Raw genomic sequence first — 25,624 nt, forward strand, 5'->3', positions numbered from 1 at the left:
GGTTTAATAAATGTTTTCACAGCTTCTAGACCAGAGAGCTTTACTGTATGTTGTTTCTCTCTGTCGGCCTGTTTTTAAAGCCTCTTTTTTTTTCCTCCCTCTGTTTGACATAAATGGATGAATCCGGCGTTCATAATTAAGAGCTGAGAGAATTAATTAAATTAATTGATTTAGTCAATAAATAGAAAATGAATATAATATAATCCAAGGAAAAAAAATGCCCAAAATGTTCCAGCTTCTCGAATGTGAGGATTTTGTTATTTTTCTCTGTTTTATATGATCAAACATCAAAACAAGCAGTCAGAAGATCTTTTTATGAAATGGTAAATATATAACAAATGTGTGTTTTCAGCACATTTTATTAATAGCAGACTGATTACAGACTGATTGATATTTTTTTTTCTGTTTTTAATTTTAATGAAACACTTGAAATTCACTGCACTAGGAAATTAATTTGCTGGTTTTACAAGGAGGAAAAATACAGTGAAGCACTTTAAGTTTAATCTACAGGACACACACACACACACACACTCTTGAGAGACAGGCACCAGCTGCTTTTTACAGCCAGTAGAGTGAAGTTAACTCACTTTCTCATATGAACACAGACGTGACCTTCGATCCTTTGAACCTGAGGTGTTTAGTCAAGAAAGCATGAAGGGGTGGATTTGGAAGTCGAGGTTATCCGTCACGCAGCGTCGCTCGCCCTCCACCTCCACCTCCTCCTCCTCCTCCACCGCCTCACCCACAACTCCCAGTCACATGCACTTTAATGGATGAGCTGTTCGTGTGTAGTATTACTTTGAAATGGATTTACATCTAACATTCCTGAGCTGAGTGATATGAATGAGACAGAATAAGACAGAGAAAAAGGGAGTGTGTGTGGTTTCATCATAGAGAAAGACGAGTGCTAGATGAAAGGCTTTTTATGACCATAAAAGGGAGTGTGGGAAGCGTCTCCTAAGGATGAACCAATATGGGATTAGTGTAGATTAGCCCAGTTATTAAGAGTTTAAAGTTCCATTGTTATATCTGCTAATATTTCTCATTTCTTCTCAATGTCTTTAAGATTATTTTTTTTTAACTTAGCAAAGAGTGAACAAAGACTTAAGCGATAACAGAAGTACCGATGAAGAGGTCGATGTCAGAACAAAAACCTTTTGTCTCATAAATGTTTTTGTGTGTGTGTTGCGTCACATGAGGAAACAAAGCCCAAATGATTCTGGATTTATGAGAATGATATCAAAGCAACCATTGTTCAAAAATATTAAAAAAATTATCTGGGTTGCACCTTCATGAATGTGATGATTTGAAGCTGTTCTGTGTTGTTTTTTTTTAAGCAAATATGCCACAAATTGAGCTTTCAACTTGTCAGATGTGATGATTTAATGCTTTTATTTGTCATACGTGACAGTAAACTGAATATCTTTGTGTTTTAGACGGTTGTTTGGACAAAACAAGACATTTTAAGACATTTGACTCTGGTAAATTGTAACGACCATCTTACATTTTATAAACCAAACGATTAATTGAGAAAATAATCAGCAGATTAATCAATAATGGAAATAATTATCTAGATCTGAGCTTTAAAATGATATATTGGCAGATATATTTTTTTCTTTTTTTAAGGATCAATGCTCTCTGATGGACAAAAACTATTTCTAAAGTATCTCAAACATATTTTTGGCATATCTCTAATATATCTGCATTAAGCTATGATGTAATGTTTGGCTGTAAAACCTACCTGAGTGACCTTGATTAAATTTCATAGTCAGTAGTTACTATCAGCCAGTAAATATTGGTGAACAGATAAGCGGTCTTACCTCCTATAACCACAGTGTGTCGGCCATCAGCTTTAACACACACACATAAACACACACAAACACTTTCTCTCTCCTCTTTCTCCTTCAGGTTTTATCTCACTGATAAAAGCTATCTACAACGTTGGCCTACTTTAAGTGTGTGAGTGTGTGTCAGAAATAGTCCCGTCTCACAAGTTTAGCTGCAGGTATCAGGCTCACATACCTTTTTGCTTTCTTGTTTTTTCTTCTCCTGGCACAGCCGAGGGGGAGGATTGTGTGTGTGTGTTCCCCACACACACACACACAGAGACACACACAGCCCTTGCAGTACTATGTAGGTCAAATATACAGTAATTACAACACATTAGTTAATTAGCTTGACTTAAAGGTAGAGGTGTGTACGTGCGCGACATGTCACCTCTCCACATAAACACATTCCCTCACTGACGGACAGAAATAGTCCGACATCAAAGACTTCCGTGAAAAAACCTCAGCTGATACGTCTCTGCCTCCAAATATGTGACTGTGTGTTTAACAGACAGCGTGTAACAGGCTTTATTCAGGCTGTTATTTAGTGACATACTGCTGCATTAGCATTTCCTGTCAGTCCCTGTGCTGTTTGCGAAATAAAAAAAGCTGTTGGGGATTATTAGAATGAAAGCTGCAGGAAGGATAAACTGAACAGTTTGTTCTTGTTTTGCCCTAACATATTTCACATTTTGTAATTTTGGGCATTTAGCTGACACAGCAGTCAGAAAGCTTCAAAATTATAAGCAGCAAAGAAACGGTGTCAGAGGAAACGCTGGTGTCCTCAAAGTCAGAGTGAAGTCTTTTTATGTCCTTTTCACTAGTCACTGCTGTATATCTGTCTGTCTTTGATAACGTTTATAACATGTAAGACAAGACACACCCTTCACAATCACATCTGTAGGGCTTATTGTCCTTATCAATTAATCTGTCAATTAATTTGTCAATTAATCAGTTGTTCTTTACAGTGACAGGAAATTCCCTTTATAATTTCCCAGAGTCGAAGGTGACGTTTTTAAATCTCTTCTAATTTTATTCTGACCAGCAGTCTAAAACCCAAATATAACAAGTTTACTATAATGAATGACACAGAAAAGCATTAAATCATCACATTTGAGGGGCTGGAATCAGCAGATCTTCTACATATTTGCTTAAAAAAATGACTAAAACAATTACTTGATTATCAAAATAGTTGCAGATAAATGTCCTGTTGATTAACTAATTGATTAATCAACTATTTGTGGCAGTGCTACACATTTGATATGTTTTTTAGGTTATGTTGTCATTATGTTTTTGTCTTTCTAAAGACAAAATATGCTATGAAATTCTCATGCTAGTGGTTGTCATCCATTAGTCTATAAACTCATTTTGTTTTAAATGCAACATTGAGCAACACTTAGATTGATTAATCCATGCAGACTTATCAGATAACGGCATCATGGTGGCTCAGACTGAGAAGCTCTGAAGAGATTTTCTAGTCACTGCAGCCAGACTGTAGCTGAAAGGCTGAGAAATAAAACATGAGTTTTTGTTAAGAAACGGGGAGTGGTAGCAAAAATGGCACACAAATAAATAAACAGGGTTTGAGTCTGACGTGCATCTCTGAGACGGAAAAAATCCTCCCCAGCGCTCTGACAAAACTTAATGTTAAAGAAATAATCAAGACTGGGGAAAGGTTTCCTGCTGTAGTCAAGTTGATGTCCTCGGAAAGCTGCCAGCGATCGTATGTCTCAAAATTAAACATTGAACACTGTACGATTGGAATATGGCCTCGAAATATAGTTGTGTTGAACGGCAGAAGGGGTGTAGAGGAGTCGTTTCCTACTATTTTGGCTTATGATGAAGCAATATCTACTTATACACATTATTTACTCGTGACCCATCGTTACAGGCTGCTTATGTCTGAGTTTTCCCTTTTTAAAATCAGATTTTTTTTTCATTTGAATAATTGCTGGAGGCCTGAAGAGGCAAAACAATCTAACATTTCACAAAAACATGAAAGTTAAAAAGTCAATAAGTAGAAATAAGAAAACAGATTTATATAGCAGAACTTAACCACAGCCATGAAGTATGAAGGTTCAGGACTTAGACTAGGACTTTGGACGTTCAAGACTGGACATAGCGGGTCATAGCTGCACTGTGTTTGGAGGCTTGGAGATGGGAGTGGACTGTGGTTCTGGAGATAAGTGAACCTGGACCACTACCATGATAGACCACAGCCTGGAGCTCTGAGTCTGAAGGAGTCTACTAAGTATGGAGGAGTAGAGCTGATGTACTGGACGTCTTCATGTAGCTGCACTTGACCATTTCCAATGGATGAAAGTCCAGGATGTTAATTATCCACTGCTGGCTCTTAGCTTGGCTTTGTTTGAACCCGAGTGGACTGGTGTCTCCACAGTAACAGTTACCAATGGTTACGCAAGCTTGACAGGCAACCCTTGATGACCCACATTCCAGCAGTAAATCACAACACACACACATTCCTGGCTCCACCCTTGCCTATCGAAACTATGCTCAGTGTTTCCACTCTGCTGTACAGAGACTCTATCAAGCATGTGGTGGTGGGGTGGTGGTGGTGGTGGTGGGGGGGGGGGGGTAAAGGGGTGAGAGAGGAAAGTTTCTCTTTCATGCAAAAAATGCAAATATTGCTATCAGCAGTCTTTTGTTAACTAATCTTTCTGTCCGCTTTGTAAATCATCTTAGCATGTTTTCTTAACAATGTGAATGTGTGTTACAGGGGCCACAAACAGGCCAACAATGTAGAATTAATCTGGTTAAATCTAGTTTGAACCTTTGCCTCGAATCACCCTGCTCACAATCCTCTAGCTCGAGTCTGCACACATACTTCTGTTACCTTTTAGAAAGTGCTGGCAAGGTCTCCTTTTAAAATTCAAATTCAAATTTGCTTTGGCATCCTGACAAGAACAAAAAAAACCTATGCTGCTGAAACACCACTGTCAGGGTTTTCCCGCAGACGTTTCTGAATACACGACATCCACTTCTAACACTGTGAAAAAGAAATAAAACTTTAGAGACCTTCAAGGGAAAAGGGCAGATCCACTACCCTGCCAAAACCATCAGTTACAGACATATCTTTAGTTTAATATCCCTTCAGGGGATGGACGCAGTAACATGAACATAATCGACACAGTAACCCTGGTATATATATTACTTCAAAGCTTGCAATGTTCACTTTTAATTGAGGTTGTCTCAAAGAAGTGTTGATTCAACAAACGGCAAATTTTCGAGCTGTAGTTTGAAATATTGTAGATAAAAAAAGTGTCTTCCTGTTATTTTGTATTCAGTTGCTTTCATCCATTTTTAGCTTCACTGTTGTGATGCAGGATGTGTGTGGGTTAAGATTTGTCACTGATAACAAGATGATGTAGTAATATAGATAGGTATAGTAATTTAGAGATAAGAGAACTAGATGGTACTAGCTGGTTAGTGCCCGCATGGTTGCCAGCATTTCAGTTGCAGTTATGATGAAATATGAGGCCTGGTTCACCACTGAACCGTAGCATATGCACATGTGAACACACACAGGGCTGAAAGCTACAGTCGCTGCGTCAGCACTGTGTTACATGAGATTATATCGGGACTGCATGTGTTTGAATGTTAAGGCATCCTCGTTCTATAGTAGATGCTATGCAGAGGGAAATGTCAACATGTAGGCAATACATTTGGACAGACATACACGTACAGTAGAGATAACCCTGTGTGTGCGTTAAAGAGACAGAGATATATATTGTGTAAATGTTCTCGATGTGGTCAGATTAAAGGTGAAATTGATATTAGACACACATGCACCCAAACTTTCATTCGTAAGCAATAATTAGGGATGTTATTTGGTGCCCCGTTAGGAGCATTTACGCCATTGAAGTTGTTGAAGTTGTTTTGATAGTCTGGGTCGTTGAATTTTACTCGCTGGATCTCAGCCAGTCGTGCTTCTCCGTCTGTCGTACGACTGATAAGGCTGCTGACAGTCACCTTAATGCACTGATATTAACAAGTCAGAGCTTCTAGTCTCTTTCAGTTTTTTAAGTTCAGAAAGGTGAACGAGGAGAATTTTAAATGTCTTTATTGTCATTAAAAGTATCCACAATATTCACAGTAACTAGGTCTCATGTCAACATTAACATCCTGAATTTAGAGCTGCTGTTAAACTTCATTTTAAAGTCTGTGTAAACATGTAATTAACTCTCCGTCTCTCTCTCTCTCTCTCTCTCTCCCTCTTGAACAGGACTTGGAGTTCCATGGCGTGATGCGGTTTTACTTCCAGGACCGGGTTGCCGGTAACTTTGCCACCAAGTGCATCAGAGTGTCCAGCACAGCGACAACGCAGGACGTCATCGAGACGTTAGCTGAGAAGTTCAGGCCAGACATGAGGATGCTCTCCTCGCCAAAATACTCCTTGTACGAGGTTCATGTCAGTGGCGGTAAGTTCTATAGACGGCAGAGATGAGGAGAGTGACAGCGGCAGACTAAAACAGTTAATCTGACAACTACTTGAAAGAATCGTCACTTAGAATTAAGTGATGCTTGTCAGGATTTGAGTGTTTTCTTTTAAATATTGTAATAGTTTTGCATAGTTGGCTCTCAGATGAACTGGTGTTTCTGTGTGTGTTAGAAGAGCGCCAGCTGGACCTGGACGAGAAGCCTCTTGTTGTTCAGCTGAACTGGAACAAAGACGACAGAGAAGGACGCTTTGTCCTGAAGAATGAGAACGACATCCTTCCCAAGGTCAGCTGCTCTGTCTGAGCTGACCTGCTTGACTTTTATCAGTTTACCAGTGACTTGACTAATCCATCCACTCGCTCATGACATGTGAAATGAAAAATAATCTACCTAAAGCACCCACAGCGACCGGCTAAATATCTGGATCCATGTTGTTGTTGTTGTTTGGAGATATATTTGTCTTTATGCCTCTGGATATCTGGACAAACAATCAATCAGGGAGAAATCCAATTTAGAAGAGACAGACCAATATGTCTGCCCACATCGATTCAATAGTCCAGAATCCCAATAAATGTCCAATAAAACATGTTAATGCTTTATGTAAAGGTTGTGGTTTTGCCCTGGCCTAAGCTGCTTTTATACAATACATATTACAACTTTGGGGTCTGTCAAAAAGGATTCTGGGAAATGTAGGAAATCACTGAATGAAGTAGAATCAATAAAGCAGATTGAATGTTAAATTGCAGGACTTCACACTGATCTGTGACAGTATAAGATGATAAAGGGAGATTTTTCTTTGATCATCATCTTCTCACTTAGTTATTTATTTATTCATTTAATCACTCAGAAATTAGTACGTCATTAGCAAGCATCTCCTTGTAGTCTAGTGAAGCGCCTGATTCGGTCTTGTCTTTCTCTCGAAGAAGAGTCAGAGTAACGGTCCAGAGAAGGAGAAGGATGGCGTGATTCAGAACTTCAAGAGGACGTTGTCCAAGAAGGAGAAGAAGAAGGAAAAAAAGAGGGAGAAGGAGTTTTCCCGGATCTCTGATGGAGACGAGCAGATGCCTAGTCGAGAGGACGGGTAACACACACACACACTCACAGTCATCCATCTTACTGTTCTGTCTTTTCATCCTCCCAGTCCTCGGAGGGATCCTGATTTTTCTTTTTTATGCCAAGAAAAGCACGGGAGACTCCAGAGGAGGAAAGGATTGTGATTCAAACTTTGACCTTTCTGTTCCTCCATCTGTCTTCTTTTTCCACTAATTCTATCTTCTCACTTGTCATTTGTTTCTCTCATTTTGTGCTTCAGGGAAAACAGTCGTCTGGCAGCAGAGGTTTATAAAGACATGCCGGAGACCAGCTTCACTAGGACAATCTCCAACCCAGAGGTGGTGATGAAGAGAAGACGCCAGCAGAAACTGGAGAAACGCATGCAGGAGTTCATGAGCAGTGACGGGAGGCCCGACTCAGGTACTTCAACTGTGACTGTTTAACACTTGAGATAACATGCAGAGGTGTCAGCCACTGTTTTCTTTACACTTCAATACAGGAATCCTTGTTTACATGTGTACTCAGTATTCAGACGCTTTGCAGTGAAACTCCCAACTTGTGCTTTGATCATCCTTGAGAGGTTTCACAAAAGGAAAATGCAATTAACATTTTACATTTTGCATAACATGATTGATATGATGTGAGATATGTGTGTACAAACCATGTCAAGGTCCTCACTGTAAACCTGTGAGATACGTTATAAAAGCATTGAGGCATAGATGCAGGTAAAAGTGTGAAGAAACTGATAAAGCATCGAAAGTTCCCCAAAGCTTAATGGGATCCTTTGGTCAAAGATGTTATCAAAAGACTAATTATGTCTTAAAAAAAGATTGTTGAACCTGCTTTGGGGGACAAACATCTCAGTAACACTCCACCAATCAGACCTTTAAAGTAGAATGGTTAGACAGAATGAACTGCAGAGTTAAAGACGCATGACGGGCTGCCTGGAGGTCTCTAAAGAACACTTAAATTACTGTAAAGGTACTTTCAGACAACAAGCGGTTGCAGCTAAAGTAGAACATCGATGTCGGTGGGCGGCAGACGAAGAAGTACCAAACTTTTAACTCTTGGCGAAGCACTGCATCAGGTAAAGATGGATAGCACTCATCACCTGGCTACTACCATCCCTTCAGCAGGCTTGGGCGGTATCAAGATATTACCGTATACCAGGGTATTTAGAAATCCAGAAGATTCAACGCCGTCAAAAATACAGACACTCCTCTTTCTATTTGACTGATATGGAGATGCCTTATTGAGGTGATGTATTGTAGTGCACAGCGATCGCCAGCAGAGGTCAGCCTCTACTGGTGGAACAGACAGCTGAGCTGAGAAAGATGGCGACTACGAGTGGTGAGCAAACAGGACTAGTAGAAAAGAAAAATACCTCTGATTCTCTGTGTGGAAGTATTTTGGGTTTAGTGCCGATGATAAAGGTGAGTCAGCCGACTCGGATGAAGCCGTGTGCACTATTCCCCACAAGAAAGTTGTGGCTAAAGCCGCCGTCCGAACGTCATCTCCGTTCAGCCCACTGCATATTGGACACACAGCATTGTAGGCTAGACATGGTCATACATGCTACAGTGACTTCTATCACCAGAATTATACCATTATTATACCGTTATATACCGTATACCCTGGTGAAATGTCAGGTACTGGCTAAGCCTACCCTAGAGTGGAGGATGGTTATATCATCCTATGGGGATACTTCACAGCAGCAGGAGCTTCAACACTGACCAAGAATTAGGGAATAATAAACGGAGCCAAATATAACAACCTGCTCCCAGAGTGAATGCGATGTTATGTAAAGATTCACCTTTTAAGCAAGACAAACTCAAATCACAGACTGTGCTACTGAATGTCCTTGAGTGACTTAAGGTGAACCTGGTGTGAACCTCAGGAAAAAGTCTGCGGAGTCATCTGAACATCACAGTTCACTGCTGCTCTTCATCCAGTGTAACAGAGCTTGAAGGATCCAAATCCAGGTGTGCACAGCTGGTAGATGTGTTTTGCAGCTGCAGTACTTGTACAACGTACTGAATAAAGGGTCAGAATACATCCAGAAATCAGATATCACATCTTTTATTTTTAGTAAATCTGCAAAATGTAACGTGCACAAACGTACATCACTGATGATTCTACATCATGTTTACTGGTCCACAGAAGGCCGTATGTTGTGGGAACGTCTCACACTGACATGTTTACACACACAAACAGACATTTTTGTGAATGAATGAACCAAACACACTGACTAATTCGGTGTGTGACTCAGCATTACCTAATCACGCTGCCAGACAGGCAGATGGACCAGTGAACAGACTCTAAAAACAGCTTCAACCACTGTCCACATGCGATAGACACACACACACACACACACACACTCAGTGGGACAGGATGGCTTGTGGTTAGATAATTGACACTCTCCCAGTGGAAAGTCATGTTTTTAAAAAAGCTCATTTTATGTAATGCTTCTGTTTGCTTAGCTGAAGACTCCCTTGTGGGATTTACTAAGGTGATCATTTGTAGTTGACACATCACGGTTCCTCCGCATGAACGTCTGGTACATAATATACATTTGATGATTATTATTTCACATTTACATTTTGTTTTTGTCTTTTTCCTCTGGGCTCTTCTCACTAGTTTGAAATGGGTGGAACTTAGTTTGAAAAAAGGTGATGTCACAGATTTCTGTGCACCAATCAGGATTAAGCAGCATTTGAATCACAATCTGATAACAGTTGTTTGGCCACCATTAATCAAATCTGATGAAACCACACTCACACATAATACCTTCTTTTAAATGTTGATAGTTCCTTATTTGGTCATGAATATTTGTAGTTACAGAGAAACTCTCTCTCACTACTCTTGAAGTATAAACAGTTGGGGTGGAAAAAGCTGAATCATCTGAATATTTGGGGCAAACGGTACATTTTAAGATACTGAATATCTGCACAAAAATACTAAGTTGTGTTTGTACAATTAATGATCTAGTCTGTCACTTTCTAGCAGGATGTAATGAGATGTAATGATTGTGTGTGTGTTGTTCTGTCCTGCAGGAGGCACTTTGCGGATATACGCCGACAGTCTGAAGCCCAACATCCCCTATAAGACCATCCTGCTCTCCACGAGAGACACGGCTGATTTTGCGGTGGTGGAGGCGTTGGAGAAGTACGGGCTGGAGAAGGAGAACCCCAGAGAGTACTGCATCGCCCGGGTAACAACACCTTCCTTTTTACTACGACCCCTTTAACCGTCTTTGAAGACCTTCGTCCTACATTTAAACACTATAAACACGCCCCTGTCCTCCCTCTTACCCCGGGATTCCACCGGGTGCGTGTGCGCTGCGTTGTTAACTTGCTCAGCTTTCGTTGATTTGGTCATTTTCCTTGATTTCTGTGCTTCTGCTGTGGTTAATTAAGCTACGTAGTTAAATGGTTTCTTTATTCGTCTGTTTTAATTGTGTTTATTGTTGATATACGACCAGGAGTCTGCACAGGGTGTTTTATTTTGAAAATTGACCGGATGCTCAATGCTGTTTCTGTGTCTGACTTCCTGCCCAGCTCGTTCTGCTCTGTGCTGCTTGACGCGGCCTCCGTAAAAAATAGACGAGGCGCCTATCTTTAGCGCAGCGGAGCGGAGAGCCGCCTCTGGGACGCTTCTGGGACGCTTCTGAAACGCGGTGCACACGTGCCCGGTGGAATTTAGGGGTTATTCCGCTACATGACCACATGCACCAAAACCACTGAATATGGTGTGTTGTCACTAAAAAAAAAAGTTTGCTCAGGCTTGTTCACTGCCTCCCAGTCCACCAATAAACGGTCGTGGCAGTTTAGTTCGGTTGACTAGAGTTAAATGAGTTTAGTGTAACTTGGATTTTACTTATTGTTTAGAGGAACTTGCAGGTTTTGTCTTCTCCTTTTATGACTTGCAAGTCCCTCCAGCTGGTCTGGATACCGTTTAACATATTTAAAGTCACAGAGAGTACGCTGCTGTTTGACCACAGCACCTTATCTGTCATAATTTGATATATTTGATATTCACCAAATATAGATAAAATAGATCTTTGACGTTACTACCAGCTGTTGCCCATTTCTCCACTGAACACAACCTTCTTGTCATCTTCCTATCTCATCAATAAACACCTATCATCCTTTTGAGAGGTCGTGGAGAGGACACCCAAGGTCACAGTGACATACACACATGCATAGAAACACACACACACACACACACACACACACACACTTCACCAGACTGGCAGATTGAAACAGAATGCTACTTGGCACAAAAACCTTTGGGAGGAATGCAATTCAATTGCTTTCAGACTGAGTGCTACAGCAGCAGCAGCAGATTCTGTGTGTGTGTGTGTGTGTGTGCGTGTGTGTGTGTGTGTGTGTGCGCGTGTGTGTGTTTGCGTGCATGCATGAGGCTGCGATGGTGAACTTGGCTGCCCTCTTCACAGCCTCTCCCATATCTATCCTCTCACATGGACTCTGGCTATGACCAATCATACGAAATACCTGCCGCTCCCACAGCCAAAACAGTGGACGACCCTCCAGAGGCCGAACACACACACACACACACACACACACACACACACACACACACACACACACACACACACACACACACACACACACACACAGAGTTGATAGTCAGTTGCAATTTGCTGATGAGACTAAAGCACAGGGAAAGTCCATTAGGTTAGTGAGCATGAGAGGTAGGCGGTCGTATAGTAGCTAGTAGCATGTCAGCCAGCGTGTTTATGTTCGGGGGGGGGGGGGCCAGAGAACATCACAATATCATTATGAAAAGTAAACGTCTGGGAGAATGGCTCTGCTCTTTGTTCTCTAAAGTGGTTCACATATATAATGACATCTGGAAGAAAACTGCTCTGAATGTTCTGCATCAAAGGAGTCCTGCCGTCTAATGTGGTTGAGTATGATTACTCACCTTATTTGTAGGAAATAAAGACATATAAACACTGACGTAAATAATAACTATGGCTGTTAAATAAATGTGGAGTAAAAAGTACAATATTTGTAATAATAATGTAGCGGAGGTATTAAAGGACCAGTGTGCAGGATATAGTGGCATCTAGTGGTGAAGTTGCAGATTGCAACCAACTAAATATCCTCCCCTTCCAAGCGTGTAGAAGAACCTACGGTGGCTGTGAAGGTCCTCTCTAGAGCCGGTGTCTGGTTTGTCCATTCTGGGCTACTGTAGGAACATGGCGGGCTTTGTGGAAGAGGACCCGCGTCCTCTGTGGATATAAAGGGCTCATTCTAAGCTAACGAAAACACAACAATTCTTATTTTCAGGTGATTATACACTGATAAAAACATAATTATGAATAATATATTCCACTCTGCTAATAAATCCCACTAAATCCTACAGACTGGTCCTTTAAGTAGCACAAAACAGAAATATTTAAGTACAAATACCTCAGAGTTATAGTTAATTGAAGCTCTCAAGTTAATGTTCCTAATCACAAAACCTTAATCATTTACTGGCCTGCAAATGTTCTAAAGCATTTTAGGTCTTTTAAAGATTTATTTAAACAAGTATCTTATTAAAATCACTGTTATATATCGAGGAGCATCTGTGACAGAAACAGAAATCAAATCATGTGTGTGCACCTTTTTTTTTTTATTTGACTGTTAATGACATGAACAGTAGGACATTCTTTAAGAAGGGAAACCACGGTCTGGTCAGTGGTGGACGTCGTCGCTGTGTTGAGTTGCTTTAACTGGCCGCTTCGTCGTCTGTCTTGTTTCCTGTGCAGCAAGACGACAAGTCGGGCAAAGAGGTGATCCTGGACGACGCCGAGTGTCCACTGCAGATCTTCAGAGACTGGCCTGCTGACAGAGGTAACACACACACACACACACACACACACAGTTACTCATCCCTTACAGTATATTCACAGTGTGCTTCTCTTAAGCACACTCTCCATCCCTGGTGTCTGCCGCCCCCTGCTGCTGCCTTACAGTCATTACAGTTTTATTAGCAGAACTTCTCTCCTGTCTTGTTCATTTAGTGGCATTACAAAGTAAATACGAGCATGCAGGGACTTGTTATAAAAATGATATTATATTGTGTGTAGGAGCGTTAGTGTTCCAGCTGAAGAAGAGACCTCCTGACTACCAGGGGAGGAAGGGAAGGAAAGTGGACGACAAGAGCCTGCGAAAGGACGGCAGCACCAGCTCCCTGCCGCCCGAGAAACTGCCTTATCTGGTGGAGCTGAGCCCAGGTAGGACCGCAACACACACACACACACACACACACACACACACTAACACACACACAGACACACACACAGCACCATAAGGTCAGCAGTAGCACTAGTATCCATCAGTGGTACCTGTATCAGTATTAGTGGCTGATGAACACTAGTGTAATGACATGCAGGCACCACCGGGTGGCAGTGTTGCTGCAGTAGATAACATTTAAGGTTAACTAAAGGTGAGGCTGCCAAGGTGAGTGAATCACATGAGGCTGTGTTATGGATTCCAGCTGTGCAGGATTTCCTCAGTGTATAAAAGCCAGACTAAGATGAACATGCCAGAATATTCTCTATAATTTGTGTGTTTTGCCTTCTTATTTATCTTTTTTTCCTGGATGGATTTGGTCATGTTCAGTTTCTGTTCAAGGTCCTTTTTCAGAGGAAACATCCACCCTAAAACACTTTAAGATGTTAATGTCTTGTACCTTAAATTTCTAGGTTTATTTGAGGCTCATTTAATTAGCAGAGAATGTGTCAGGGATCTAAACATCAACAGTAAACATAGTGTAATTGTTGAAAGTCAAAGGTTCACTAACTGAAATAGAATTACAAAGTGCAGGTTGAGAGACTCGGATAACAACAAAAGGTAAGTTGCACTAATGTAAAAACTCCTGGAATGCTGTATAATATCCCAGTATGGAGACTGTGTTGTGACAGTAAAACACCTGAACGTCTAGGAGCGATTTAGAGGAACAAACATACCTTCTTGTCTTGCTTAATGTGACTTTATCCTAACAGCTTGTTTCTGGCTACTGATCCCTCTCTCTCTCTCTTCAGCTCCCTCTTTGCCTGTCATCCCCGTCATGCTATTAACTTACCCAAAACACGTCTCAGCACCGCAGTGACTCACGCTGTGGTGCTGACATGGTATTGGGGGGGGTAACTGGGAGGTCTGGTCTGGTCTAGTCCAGGATTATACTAACACATCTACTTCATCCACTGTCAGGTTGACGGATCATTGTCTGTCTGTGGAAAACAGACAAGATGGAAAATTGATTCGGTGGCTTTCATAGATATCCGGGGTTCTGTGTGTGTGTGTGTGTGTGTGTGTGTGTGTGTGTGTGTGTGTGTGTGTGTGTGTGTACTTTTATACTTGATGACTAATTTAGGTAAGAACTCAGTGAAGTAGATAATATTAGAGTGTTAATTATGAATTATTATCATGATTTGTTCACCCTCATTGACTCAAAAGTGTCTAATTTTATGTGATATCCAAGTACTAAGAGATGTCACATTAGCTCAATAAAACACTCTGAGATATTTGATTTACAGCACTGTGCGTTTTAGGCACTTGTGAAAAAAATGCTGTAAAGTGAGGATGTTACACTCAAAAATAAAGCCATGAAGTAGTTTGTATTGATCAATTAACTTCATATAAAGCTCAGTAAACATCTGATGTGACCACACTTTGCCTTTAAAATAGCACCAATATCACCAACATATGCACTACTTTATTTTTACCTGCAGTTTAATTAATACTGCACTAATTTACAACAGTGATTAAACTGTTAAACAGACTTTAATGGACGTCTGTCTGTTGCCATGGTGAGTTTCAGGTGTGAATTATTCCTTTAAAACTGAGGTTAGGATTAGGACTAACAGCCCTCAGAAATACTCTGTGTGTGTGTGTGTGTGTGTGCGTGTGCGTGTGCGTGTGCGCGTGTGTGTGTGTGTGTGCGTGCGTGCGTGTGTGCGTGCGTGTGTGTGTGTGTGCGCCTTCATGCAATTAATAGGTTAACAAGGTAATGCTGCATTTTTCCTCCTTGCTGCATTTTCACCCTCTGCTATGTGTCTGTTTTCCTTCCCACTTTCTTATGGCATGGTGTGTGTGTGCGTGCTTGTGTGTGTGTGTGTGTGTGTGTGTGTGTGTGTGTGTGTGTGTGTGTGTGTGTGGGGCCTTGTGCATGTGTTCTACTTCCTCCGTACCTGCCTGCCTGCCTGTCTGCCTAGGGCGAGGGAATCACTATGCCTACTACGCCTATCGGCATCATGAAGGTAAAAACCCACCACACCACCTCTGTGTTTGTTGCAATGGCTGATGGGATTGCTGGGGGATTGCCCTCCGACCTGTCAGTCGGTCCCATAGTGATCAAACGCATTCCCCCCCCCTGCTGAATATAGTAGACTTTGTTGTAGTTTTAGTCCTCTAGTAGGATTATATTTCAGTTATTGATGATCTTAAAAGTCATCAATAGAGCCCAGAGTTTCAGACACAGTAATACAAAGTCAGTTCAGCGTCCTTGACTTTATATAACACTCACTGCAGCTTTTAACAATTTAGATTTAAGGCTTCAAATCCTTGCTGGATTTGAAACCCAGTGCTGTCGGCTTAAATAAAAAATTTGAACGTTATATAAAAAAAACAGGCGCAGTTTCAGAATAAACACCTGCAATCAGGCCTCAAAGACATCCAGAGGAAACATTTTTTAACTTCATATGGATTTTTAGTGCCAGATATAATAAAATGTTTCAGTTCATCAGCCAGTTGATGAAAGTTTATATAATTTTAGTTCTAAATGTTCCAACTACAGTACTGGTAAGTAGCAGCAGTAAAGACATAAAAGCTGGTATTTTTCAGATTGCAAATGCAGCACATGTGTGAACATTTAGGACCGAACACTAGTTAAACTGTAAAGTACATTTATAAACACTGGGTTGCAGGATGTGATGAGAGAACTCACAAATCACATAATGCTTAAATTAACACTTTGGTGATATCCTGAAGTCTAGCGTGGAGCCTTTTTTATTCCTCAGAGTGTTTTTTTTGGTATAAATGATCTCATAACATAACTGAAGTTGGCTGTTTATTCTAAAACCTCATTATATTCTTCTAAGAGGCCAAGCTGTCCTCGTAAGGCCCGTTATTAGCTTTCTGTTGATTTCAGTAATATTTTTAGAAATGGTCTGAGGTTTTTCTGATACCCATTCATTTTCCCTCCCCCTCCCCCCCCCCCAGATTATTTTCCCCCAGAGAAGCCAACGTTTCCCCCCTTTTCTCCCCCAGCGAACTAATGTGCCGCTTTGCTTTTTTACTAAACTCCTGTTTACTAATAATCAATACAGTCCCTCCAACCACCCACATTTTCTCGCCACATTAACAGCACACACCCCCCCAGTATGCAACAGTTGGTATCGACTGTCTCCTGTTGAAATGATGGACGGGTTTCTATGCCGTCAGCTGTGTGGGAGAGTCAGTGAGAGTGTTTAGAGGGTTGAAACTTCTTGTTTTGAATCTAAATTTACTGTGAGTGCAGCCCTGCCCTGTGCTAAATGTGTGCGTGTGTGTGTCTAGATGGGTCTGACTCACGGGACAAACCAAAGCTGTACCGGCTTCAGCACAGCATCACCGAGGTCGGCTCGGACTGCACAGAGGACGGAGCCATCCAGGTAACTAACGAGGAGCTTCGGCCTGATGCAGCTTTATAAACGTGCGTATCGTTTCTGCGTTACTGATCTGTACCTGCTGCTGTGGTTCGTCTCCAGCTGCTGGGTCCCGGTATTCTTCCTCACCATTGCAACCTCATGCACAGCGAAGGCATGGTCACCGTGACTCCGCACGGCCCCGACGCCGACACCTTCGTTGACGGGCAGCGCGTCACCGAGACGACGGTGCTGCGTTCGGGTTCCACCCTCCAGTTCGGCTCCACACACGTCTTCAAGTTTGTGGATCCCATGTTCGACCAGGGAGGGAAGAGAGAACCGGCGGCCATGATGAGGAGCCGACACAAGTCCGGGTGAGTCGCTGAAGCCTCTGTCTTCTTCTTTATTCTTTATTTGGCTTCTCATACTTTTCTTCTTGCTTGTTTTCAGAAAAAAAAAAAACAAGAACAGGGTGTTACTGTAGATGAAGGGAGGAGAGGATGAGGTTTGGCAGGCAGAGCAAGAGATGAAGGGAAGGGGAAAAAGGGGGAGGAGGGAAGTCTGGGGTTGGACGGTTTGTAGAGAATGAGGAAATGAGAGGAGAGTACGAGCGGAGGTCTAGGGTTATGGCAGGCAGGCTGCCCTCTAATCTGATCAACATGGTCTGGGGTGTGGCCTCCTGCTCGCTGTCATTTCACACACACTGAACGGGAGAAAGAGACAGAGCCAGATAAGAGGAGAGGGACACTGTGTGAGCAGGATAAGGATGAGTGGAGGACAAGAAAAAAAGGAGGTTTTGAATTTGAATTGAATGGCCCTGGATGACTAACACCGCGAGACAGAGAGAGAGAGAGAGAGAGAGAGAGAGAGGTGTGTAAGTAACCGACACCAGAGTTCACTGCTGTGTGTTTCTGCATGAAGTAGTTCTTTCAAGTGATTGAAGAGTGTGGCTGGTTCCTCTTTGTAGCCTGTCCTGTAAACTTTTTAAGTAGTTTTAGAGGACTTTACTATATTAAAATTACAGCAACAATCAAAAGATAGTTTAAGCTTTACAAGCATTGCAGCATTCTGGCAACTAAAAAACTTCATATTCAAGTATTTGGAAGACAGAATCAGCTACAAACTGTGAACTTACTTGTATTTTATCTATGGCAGTAGCTTAGTTGATGTTAATCCAGCTGCAGCATTAATGTTCTGGTTGTTAATGTGTTTAGGGGCTAGTTTTCAAGCCTTGAAGTTGGACAGTCATTCTAATTGTTAGATGTGGTTTGTGTAACGGGGGCTCTCAGATCATGTTCCTCAAAAGGATTGAGAGACTTTGGTGCAGGTTTGCATTTCAACTAAAGACCCCATCAGCTGATTTTAATTTGCACCTTCAACCAGAGAAGAAGGAAGTGATTAGTAAGTGAAGTGAGACCTTCAGGCTCTTTGTCCTGCAAACTTTTTGACTTTTTATTTACATTTAATGGGAAAGATTATCACTAAGGGTTTATATTCAGTGTATCAGCTCAGGTAGCTTTTTTAAATACATCAACTTTTTTTCTCTTTATCTATGACTATGATTAAAAAACAGAAATGAATGTGTCGCTGTTTTCATCAATTTGATCATCTGTTTGTTTGTTTTAATTTATTTATCGACCTTGTTTTCTGTGGGGGCAGAAAGCTTTAATCCAGAGTTAATACGACCGTCTGACTCTGTCCAGACTCTGGATTATACAACAGAGAGACACGGATGAAATAAAAATCAGTGATGGAATAGACGGAGGTGTGTGGATGGTTTGTTCTCTGCAGACAGCACCAGGTGTAACACTCAGTTTAAGTATTTATCTGTAACTTCTTTAAACAAATAAATGTCTTTTGCTGCTCTTTGTCTGACTGACATAACCGACAGACAGATCCACTTTTTTCCCCCAAAGCTATCTGAATTGTATAATTAAATGACAGTCATGCATGATTTGATTTGTCAATTTGTGTGCTGAGTGAATGGACAGATAAGGAGCCTGGTATTAAAAAAAACAACAACAGGCAAACAAAAAAGATGTTATCACTAACAGAAATAGTTCAGTTTTTTTGTTTTTTATATATTTCTGCATGTATTTTGGTATGTTGACAACTGGAAATGATCTCAGTTGAGCTCAATTACTTGATCTTTCTGCAAAGAAACAATATTTAATATCTTTCCTGCAAACATGCAAATTGACAAAATTGCTCAAATTGTATTTTAAAGTTGCAATAAACAACATTCAGCCCCACCAGATGTCAGCAAACTATTCGCTATGTAAAGACGTAATGATTTAATGGCGTCCTGAGCAGAGAATGAAGTCACGCTCCTTCTGTGTGTGTGAGTGTGTTGTCATCTGAGCTTCTCTGTTTTTTGTTTTGTTTTCCAAAATGGCAGCTGCATCACACAAACTTTCTCATATTCCACCTAAACAGTTCAATAAAATATGTTTCTGGAAACATTTGAGAACAGAATCTTGATCCATATTTTATTGGCTCTGCATAGTTTGACAGTTCGATCTGAGTTTTGTGAGCTGTTGGTTCAAGGGCCGCTTTCTTTTTTCTTTCCAACTTTATTGAGTAAACGATATGCACATTTGTTTTGGTCTGAGATGCTGGTGCTAGTGCAACAGTGGGGCTGAATGTCATACATTGCACCTTTTTAATTAGATAAGCCATCTGTGTTTCATGAGGTCAAATGATATATTAGTAACTTCAAGATTCAAGATTTAGTTTATTGTCATTTCCTTGCGTATTTGCATTCACTAAAAACTGAAACGCTGTTCCTCGCAGCCCACAGCAGTGCAACAACAACAGAAAGGATAAAGATATACTGTGTTATTGGGAAAAAAAAAGATAAAAACATAAAAATCTCAATAGAAAACAGCTCTTGCATATCAATGAGTGATCAGCACTGATTCATTTTGCTGTCCAGAGAACATTACAGAACATTAGGCAACATGATTGTTGGAACTGCTGGTTGTATGGGCTAACAGTTAGCCTAGCTTGCACTCCACCGCGCTCGTCCCATTTCCACGTCCTGTCACATCGCTTCCGATGTTTCCTCTCTGGCGCAGCTCCAGGCAAGGCGGTGATTTAGCAAAAGTCATTGTTACAAATGTCCAAAAGAAGCTGATGATCATAAACGTATTTCCCCTGCACTCCACACGTAGACATAGACATAGAGAAAGACACTGCGTAGTCAGAACCAAGAGAGGCCGCTGCAAACGTCGTCGCGCCGCCATCACACCAGTTCATCATCTTCTTGTCTTCACAAAATAACTCTTCTGTTAGCTTCCTCAGTTGGTTGGTAACAGTAGCAGGTAGCAGTTGACAGCCAGGTAGTTGTTTTGATTTAAAGAAGAAGATTATTTGAAGGTTATTTTGCAAAATGTCCCACTTTTTAGGTCCAAGTTTGAGAAGTATTCAGGAGCTCATCTCCGGTTTCAGTTGCTCTCTTTAATAGAACATATGAGAGAAGCTGCTTCTTGCTCCCATAAATATCCAGGAATTGATGAGTTTTTCTGACTCTCAGTTAAGTTAAAAAAAAAGAAAAGATGTCTGTAATGTCTGGCAAATTACCACCAGCTGTCATTTAGTGTAGCTCAGTGTCACCTCATTCTGGATTACAAGCCTGAAGTCGTGGATGTGGAGCTCTGTGGTTTTCTGGGCTGCTTTCCAATGTTCTGCTCTACAAACCTACGAGGATACCTAGCGCAGCTGAGCCGGAGACACGTCATGATGTTTAGGCAGATTAGAGACACAGTTTGGCATGATAACAGATTTTTAACATCAGAGCTATCTGGCACCAGGTTTTGGCAGTTGAACTGATGATCTTGTAGCGTAGAGGAGAGCTCAAAACTTTAATCTCCGTCTCCTCTCAACTTAGTCGGCATCGTCAGCAGTATTTAGCGTTAGTTAGTGAGAGAAGAGCAAGAAGCAAAAACATACCACAAGTCTGGAAAGAAACTTTATCTGTATCGATGTGTATTTGGTTTCTTATCTTAGTTCCTCTTATCTGAGCTGTAAGAGCTTATTCAGACTGTTTTATGTTAAATGTTATGGACTCTTATGGATGTCCAGGTGGAAGCGTTTTGCTTTGGTTTGACTTAGTTTGATAAAAATGCTAGATAATATAACTGATGAGTCACTTTTACCACTTTACTTACTTTTCACCTGAAGTTACAGCAGTTCCTGTAGTTGTCTGTGATGAGACTGAAGGTAATGACGCATAACACGAAAACAATTAACAAAGAAACAAACAAAAAAATCTAGATGTAATAGTATAAAGGTTAACACAGTACTTGCTGTGTCCTCTGAAAGTTATTTTGCTTTATTTGACTAACAAAAATCTTTTTGTGTGGCTCCAACATTGATCACATGACTGTTCGCTTCATGGGATCACATGAGTCATATATAACAGTCATATATGAGCTCTTAGGAAAGCTTTTTATCCCCCGTCCACCAGGGGTGTGCCCGAATACAAATACATTATTCGGCAAAGCACAAATAGTTGTTTTTTTTACGAATATTTATTTCATACAAATAGCTCAGTAGTCAGCGCAGTCGTCTATGATCTGGGAGACTCCAGTTCGAGACCCAGTTTGGGGACCTCCTTTGTAAGGTAGTTTATTCATAAACACTTATTGTAACACTTTAATTTTCTAAAATTAAAAGCGTAATAAAAGCAAACACAGGATTTGTAAGCCTCTTTCCACTTTTATTCAAACACAAATACAAATAATTTTGCTGCCTCAACAAATACAGATACAAATACAAATACTGGACTCTCTGCACATCCCTACAGTCCACTACAATGCGAGAGCATTTTAGATAAAAATAGATTTTTTAGATTTTCAGTGGCTGAAAACATCTTGAGAGGTCTTACTAGCTCTCTGTGTTTTAAACATGTAATAGATGGAAATTGTTTAAAACTATCAAAAAAGTCAACTCTTAAATTGTTGTTTGAGATGGAAAATGTCTCTGCCTGTGTGAGCGTGGACATGCTGTTAATGGTCATTGAGTACATGACAAAGACCTCCCTGTCAGTAACACAGAGCACACATGCTTAATGTGTTTTTATCGGTGTTGTATTGTTTATTGGACAATGATGCCCTCCTGTCTGTATAGAGTGTGAAAAGCAGAGGCCTGTCTATTAACCTGACTGCTGTCACACTCAGTTACTGTCACTCAGATGCACACACACACACACACAGTCTAGCGGCTTTGCTGTGTCTAGTGTGCAGTCAGGACTCCTGGCTTGGCTTCTCTATATCTAATTTGACTGTTATGTAAGTGTGTGTGCATATGTATAAAGCAAGCTATCAGTCTGCATGCGTTCATGAGTCATTCATTTATTGCGTCTCAGATCCAGCTCTTTCCTCTTCGACGACGACGAGCCCTGAGTTAGATAAATGAGTGCGTGTGCGTGTCTGTGTGTGTGTCTGGATTAAGTCTGAGCTGTTGTCGTTGTCGGTAATGAAAAGTCAACTGTGGAGAAATCAGTTGCTCGTCTTCTAAACTGCCGCATGTCTGTTGTCTCTGCTGCAGCAGCGTACCTGAAACCACCTTCGATCTTCACGGAGACGTCCACAGTGGAGCTGCCCTGCCTACCAGCAAGGTAACCTACACACACACACACACACACACACACACACACACACACACACACACACACACACACACACACACACACACGCACACATACACACGCACACATACACCATTTGATATCTACTGTATGTGTTATATTTCTGCGTATAAGTAGGTGAGGAAATGATTTAATTGCTAGACGAAGGCAGTTATTTAAAGAAAGATTTACTTTTGTAAAACATCCAATATCCGAATGAAATTAACTGACAACTTCCTGCATGGTCCTACATGTGTTACCTCAAAAAACAGAAACATCAGACACAGTTGCAACTAACAATGATTCTCATTATTTAATAACTTTCTTGAATAATAAGTCAATTGTTTTAATCTATAAAATGACAGAAATTGTGAAAAATACTCATCACAGATTCCCAGAACCCACAGCGACGTTATCAGATTGCTTGTTTTTTGCAATCAAAATCCAAATAAGTTAAATTTACAATGATGTAAAACACATAAAAGCAGCAAAATATCGTACTTGTGAAGCTGGAACCAGACAACATATAGTATTTTTGCTTGAAATTAATTAAAAAATCCACCTCAGCTCCAGACATGTATACAGCACCAGTTAAACATTTGGACACACTTATATAAAACTAAACCTTTTGATGATTGTAAGATCACACACACACACACACACACACACACACACACACACACACACACACACAGTAATCATGCATTAGCAGCACTTCTATGTTTGTTTGCAGCACGCTACAAGCTATTTTATTGCTGCTGCTGCTGTAGATTTTATAGAACAAGTTTAGATATTTGATCTGTTAGACAACCGGAAAGCTGTAAAAAAAAAAAAAGCAGCATCTGTTGGATGTTAGCTGCTTGTTAGTAGTTCTGAAAGCGAATCTCATGCAAGACATCGTGTTATTGCTCCCAAAACAGCCGCATGCGACCGACGCTTTGATCCGATTCAGCGCAGGAAAGATTTTACTTGTTGTTGATTTAGTGTTGGGTTGTGTAACAGTGGCAACTGAAGCCTCACTATACAGTATAATCTTCATCTACATGTCTGGATGTCGTTCTCAAACCGGGAGCATCGTCAGTAAATTCAGTTACAGTAAAAATTATTTAATATATTTGATTAGATTTTGTGGGAGCTGCTTGACGCTGTGTGTTCTGTGTGCAGAGCTCAGGAAAGCTGGAGATGGAGAGAGGAATGGTCAAACCCATGATCAGAGGAGAGCAGCAGGACAGCAGGTCAGTCACACTCTCATTACTCCTTCTCTTCTTCCTCCATCTTCATTCCCTCTTTCCTCCTCCTCTCCCTCTGCCTCGCCCTTCACCTCGTTCTCCTCTCAGTATTCGGTGTAATCTTCCCTTCTCACAAATGTTTTTGTTTGTCTTTCAGGTCTCAGGACATTTCAGCAGACAGGACAGAGTTGACTCTGCCGGCCAGCATCGAGTTCAGAGACAACTGTAAGTATTATTGTGTCTCGTTTTCTCCTCTCACTGTGTTTGGGACCCAGTCAATAGCTGGAAACTATTGAACACTCCTTGTTGCCTTTATAATGCTTTAGACCAGAGTGGGAAGTGGGCTCCACATAGTTTCAGGGGGAGGCTAAATGTGTGTGATTTGGTTAAAGAGATAGTTCAGACATACAGTAGTTTTTTGGGGGAATTTTACTCTTTTTCCCACTTTCACAGAGTCAGAAACTAATAAATGCCTTCAGACAGACTGTTTTATATATTTGGTGTAGTCTGAAATGATGTCCAACAGCAATATCAGGCTATCTTGGCTCAATTGTTGAGTGTCTATGGGATCAAATAACATAATCCTGATCCCATAGGCATCCGGTAATTGAGCGAAACTAAGTAAGTAAATTAAGAAGGCGGTGAGGAGGGGAGAGGGTGTTTTTTTTTTTTTTTTTTTCCAAGCTTTGTCTGAGGGGAGGACCACAGTCTCAGCATGTGGAAACCTCTGCTGTAGACTGATGATTCTGCTGGCCTGTAGTCGTGGTTTGCAGTGAGTTACAGCTGCAAAGATTAGATGATTGATTGATTATTCGTCTGACAGAGAATTATCAGTAACAAGTCTGATGATTGGTTAATTGTTTCGAGTTGTTAACAGAAATGCAGAACATTTGCTGGTTTCAGTTTCTCAAATGTAAAGATTTGCTGCTTTCTTTGTTTTATATGATTGTTTACTGAATATCTTTTAGCGTCTGGCTGTTTGTCGGACAAAACGAGACATTTGAAGACGTTACTTTGGGATATGGGAAATTATAACTGACTTTTTTCACTCTTAACACCACAATTACCAACCATTTATCTGCCTTTACACTTAATTTGAAGTGAGCCAATTGATTATATTTGGCTGGAAATGTGTTGGGCAGCATAAAGGTTGTTTCCTATGATTGTATTAACATGATAGTTAATTTCACTGTTTTATTTTGAGGTGAAAAGACAATAAAAGGAGCTTCGCTTCTCTTTTTTTGTGTGTGAAACATCATTTTTAGGGATGCAGGATGCTTTATTTAACAGTAGCTTGTTTACAGAAGAGCTTTTTAGTAGTTTTACTGCTAAAGGAGGATCTCAGTTTTCTCATTGTTGATTTGGCTCTGCAGTTCATTGACATGGTAACAGATTATAACTGTTCTCATTGACTCCTGTAACTTTGCCTGAAAGAGGATGAAGAAGGGAAGTAAAATATACTTCATCATTGTTTGGTAGAACAATACTGTGCCGGCTGTATTATATAAATATAGCAAAGTAAAGTGCACATTGTATCTAATCAATCTTAATATGTCAGCAGCTAAAAAGAGAAGAAACTAAGAGCAGAACACAGAAGACTGTGTAGTCTCTGGATCTTCACTAAGTGGATTGATGTTGTCTCTTCACTTTACTATAAGTACCACATTACTGCATTATAATATAACACGTTCCTGATCCTTTTAGTCGCTGTGTTAGCTTTATTGCATTCAACACACATCAGTCCCTTTGTGTGTGCGCACATTCCTTTGTTAACAGTATAATGGCTCAT

General features: G+C 40.8%; 1 protein-coding gene across 19 annotated transcripts in view; it reads left to right on the forward strand.

Annotated features, from left to right (window-relative positions):
* The window catches only part of afdna (afadin, adherens junction formation factor a), a 111,632-nt gene that overhangs the window by 28,513 nt on the left and 57,495 nt on the right, over nt 1–25,624 (forward strand). For 9 of the 19 annotated variants that reach the window (XM_067571563.1, XM_067571551.1, XM_067571559.1 and 6 more), the window contains exons 2-14: nt 6,070–6,265; nt 6,457–6,569; nt 7,208–7,365; nt 7,597–7,757; nt 10,391–10,548; nt 13,117–13,201; nt 13,438–13,584; nt 15,568–15,612; nt 16,910–17,004; nt 17,101–17,351; nt 22,528–22,597; nt 23,771–23,841; nt 23,993–24,060. In XM_067571563.1, coding sequence (XP_067427664.1) covers nt 6,070–6,265; nt 6,457–6,569; nt 7,208–7,365; nt 7,597–7,757; nt 10,391–10,548; nt 13,117–13,201; nt 13,438–13,584; nt 15,568–15,612; nt 16,910–17,004; nt 17,101–17,351; nt 22,528–22,597; nt 23,771–23,841; nt 23,993–24,060 — 1,618 coding nt within the window. The remainder of the gene's footprint in view (nt 1–6,069; nt 6,266–6,456; nt 6,570–7,207; nt 7,366–7,596; nt 7,758–10,390; nt 10,549–13,116; nt 13,202–13,437; nt 13,585–15,567; nt 15,613–16,909; nt 17,005–17,100; nt 17,352–22,527; nt 22,598–23,770; nt 23,842–23,992; nt 24,061–25,624) is intronic. The other 10 variants (XM_067571554.1, XM_067571564.1, XM_067571569.1 and 7 more) reach the window with 5 other exon arrangements.

Source organism: Thunnus thynnus, chromosome 18 (assembly GCF_963924715.1).
Source record: "Thunnus thynnus chromosome 18, fThuThy2.1, whole genome shotgun sequence".
In the NCBI taxonomy this organism is placed as follows: domain Eukaryota; kingdom Metazoa; phylum Chordata; class Actinopteri; order Scombriformes; family Scombridae; genus Thunnus; species Thunnus thynnus.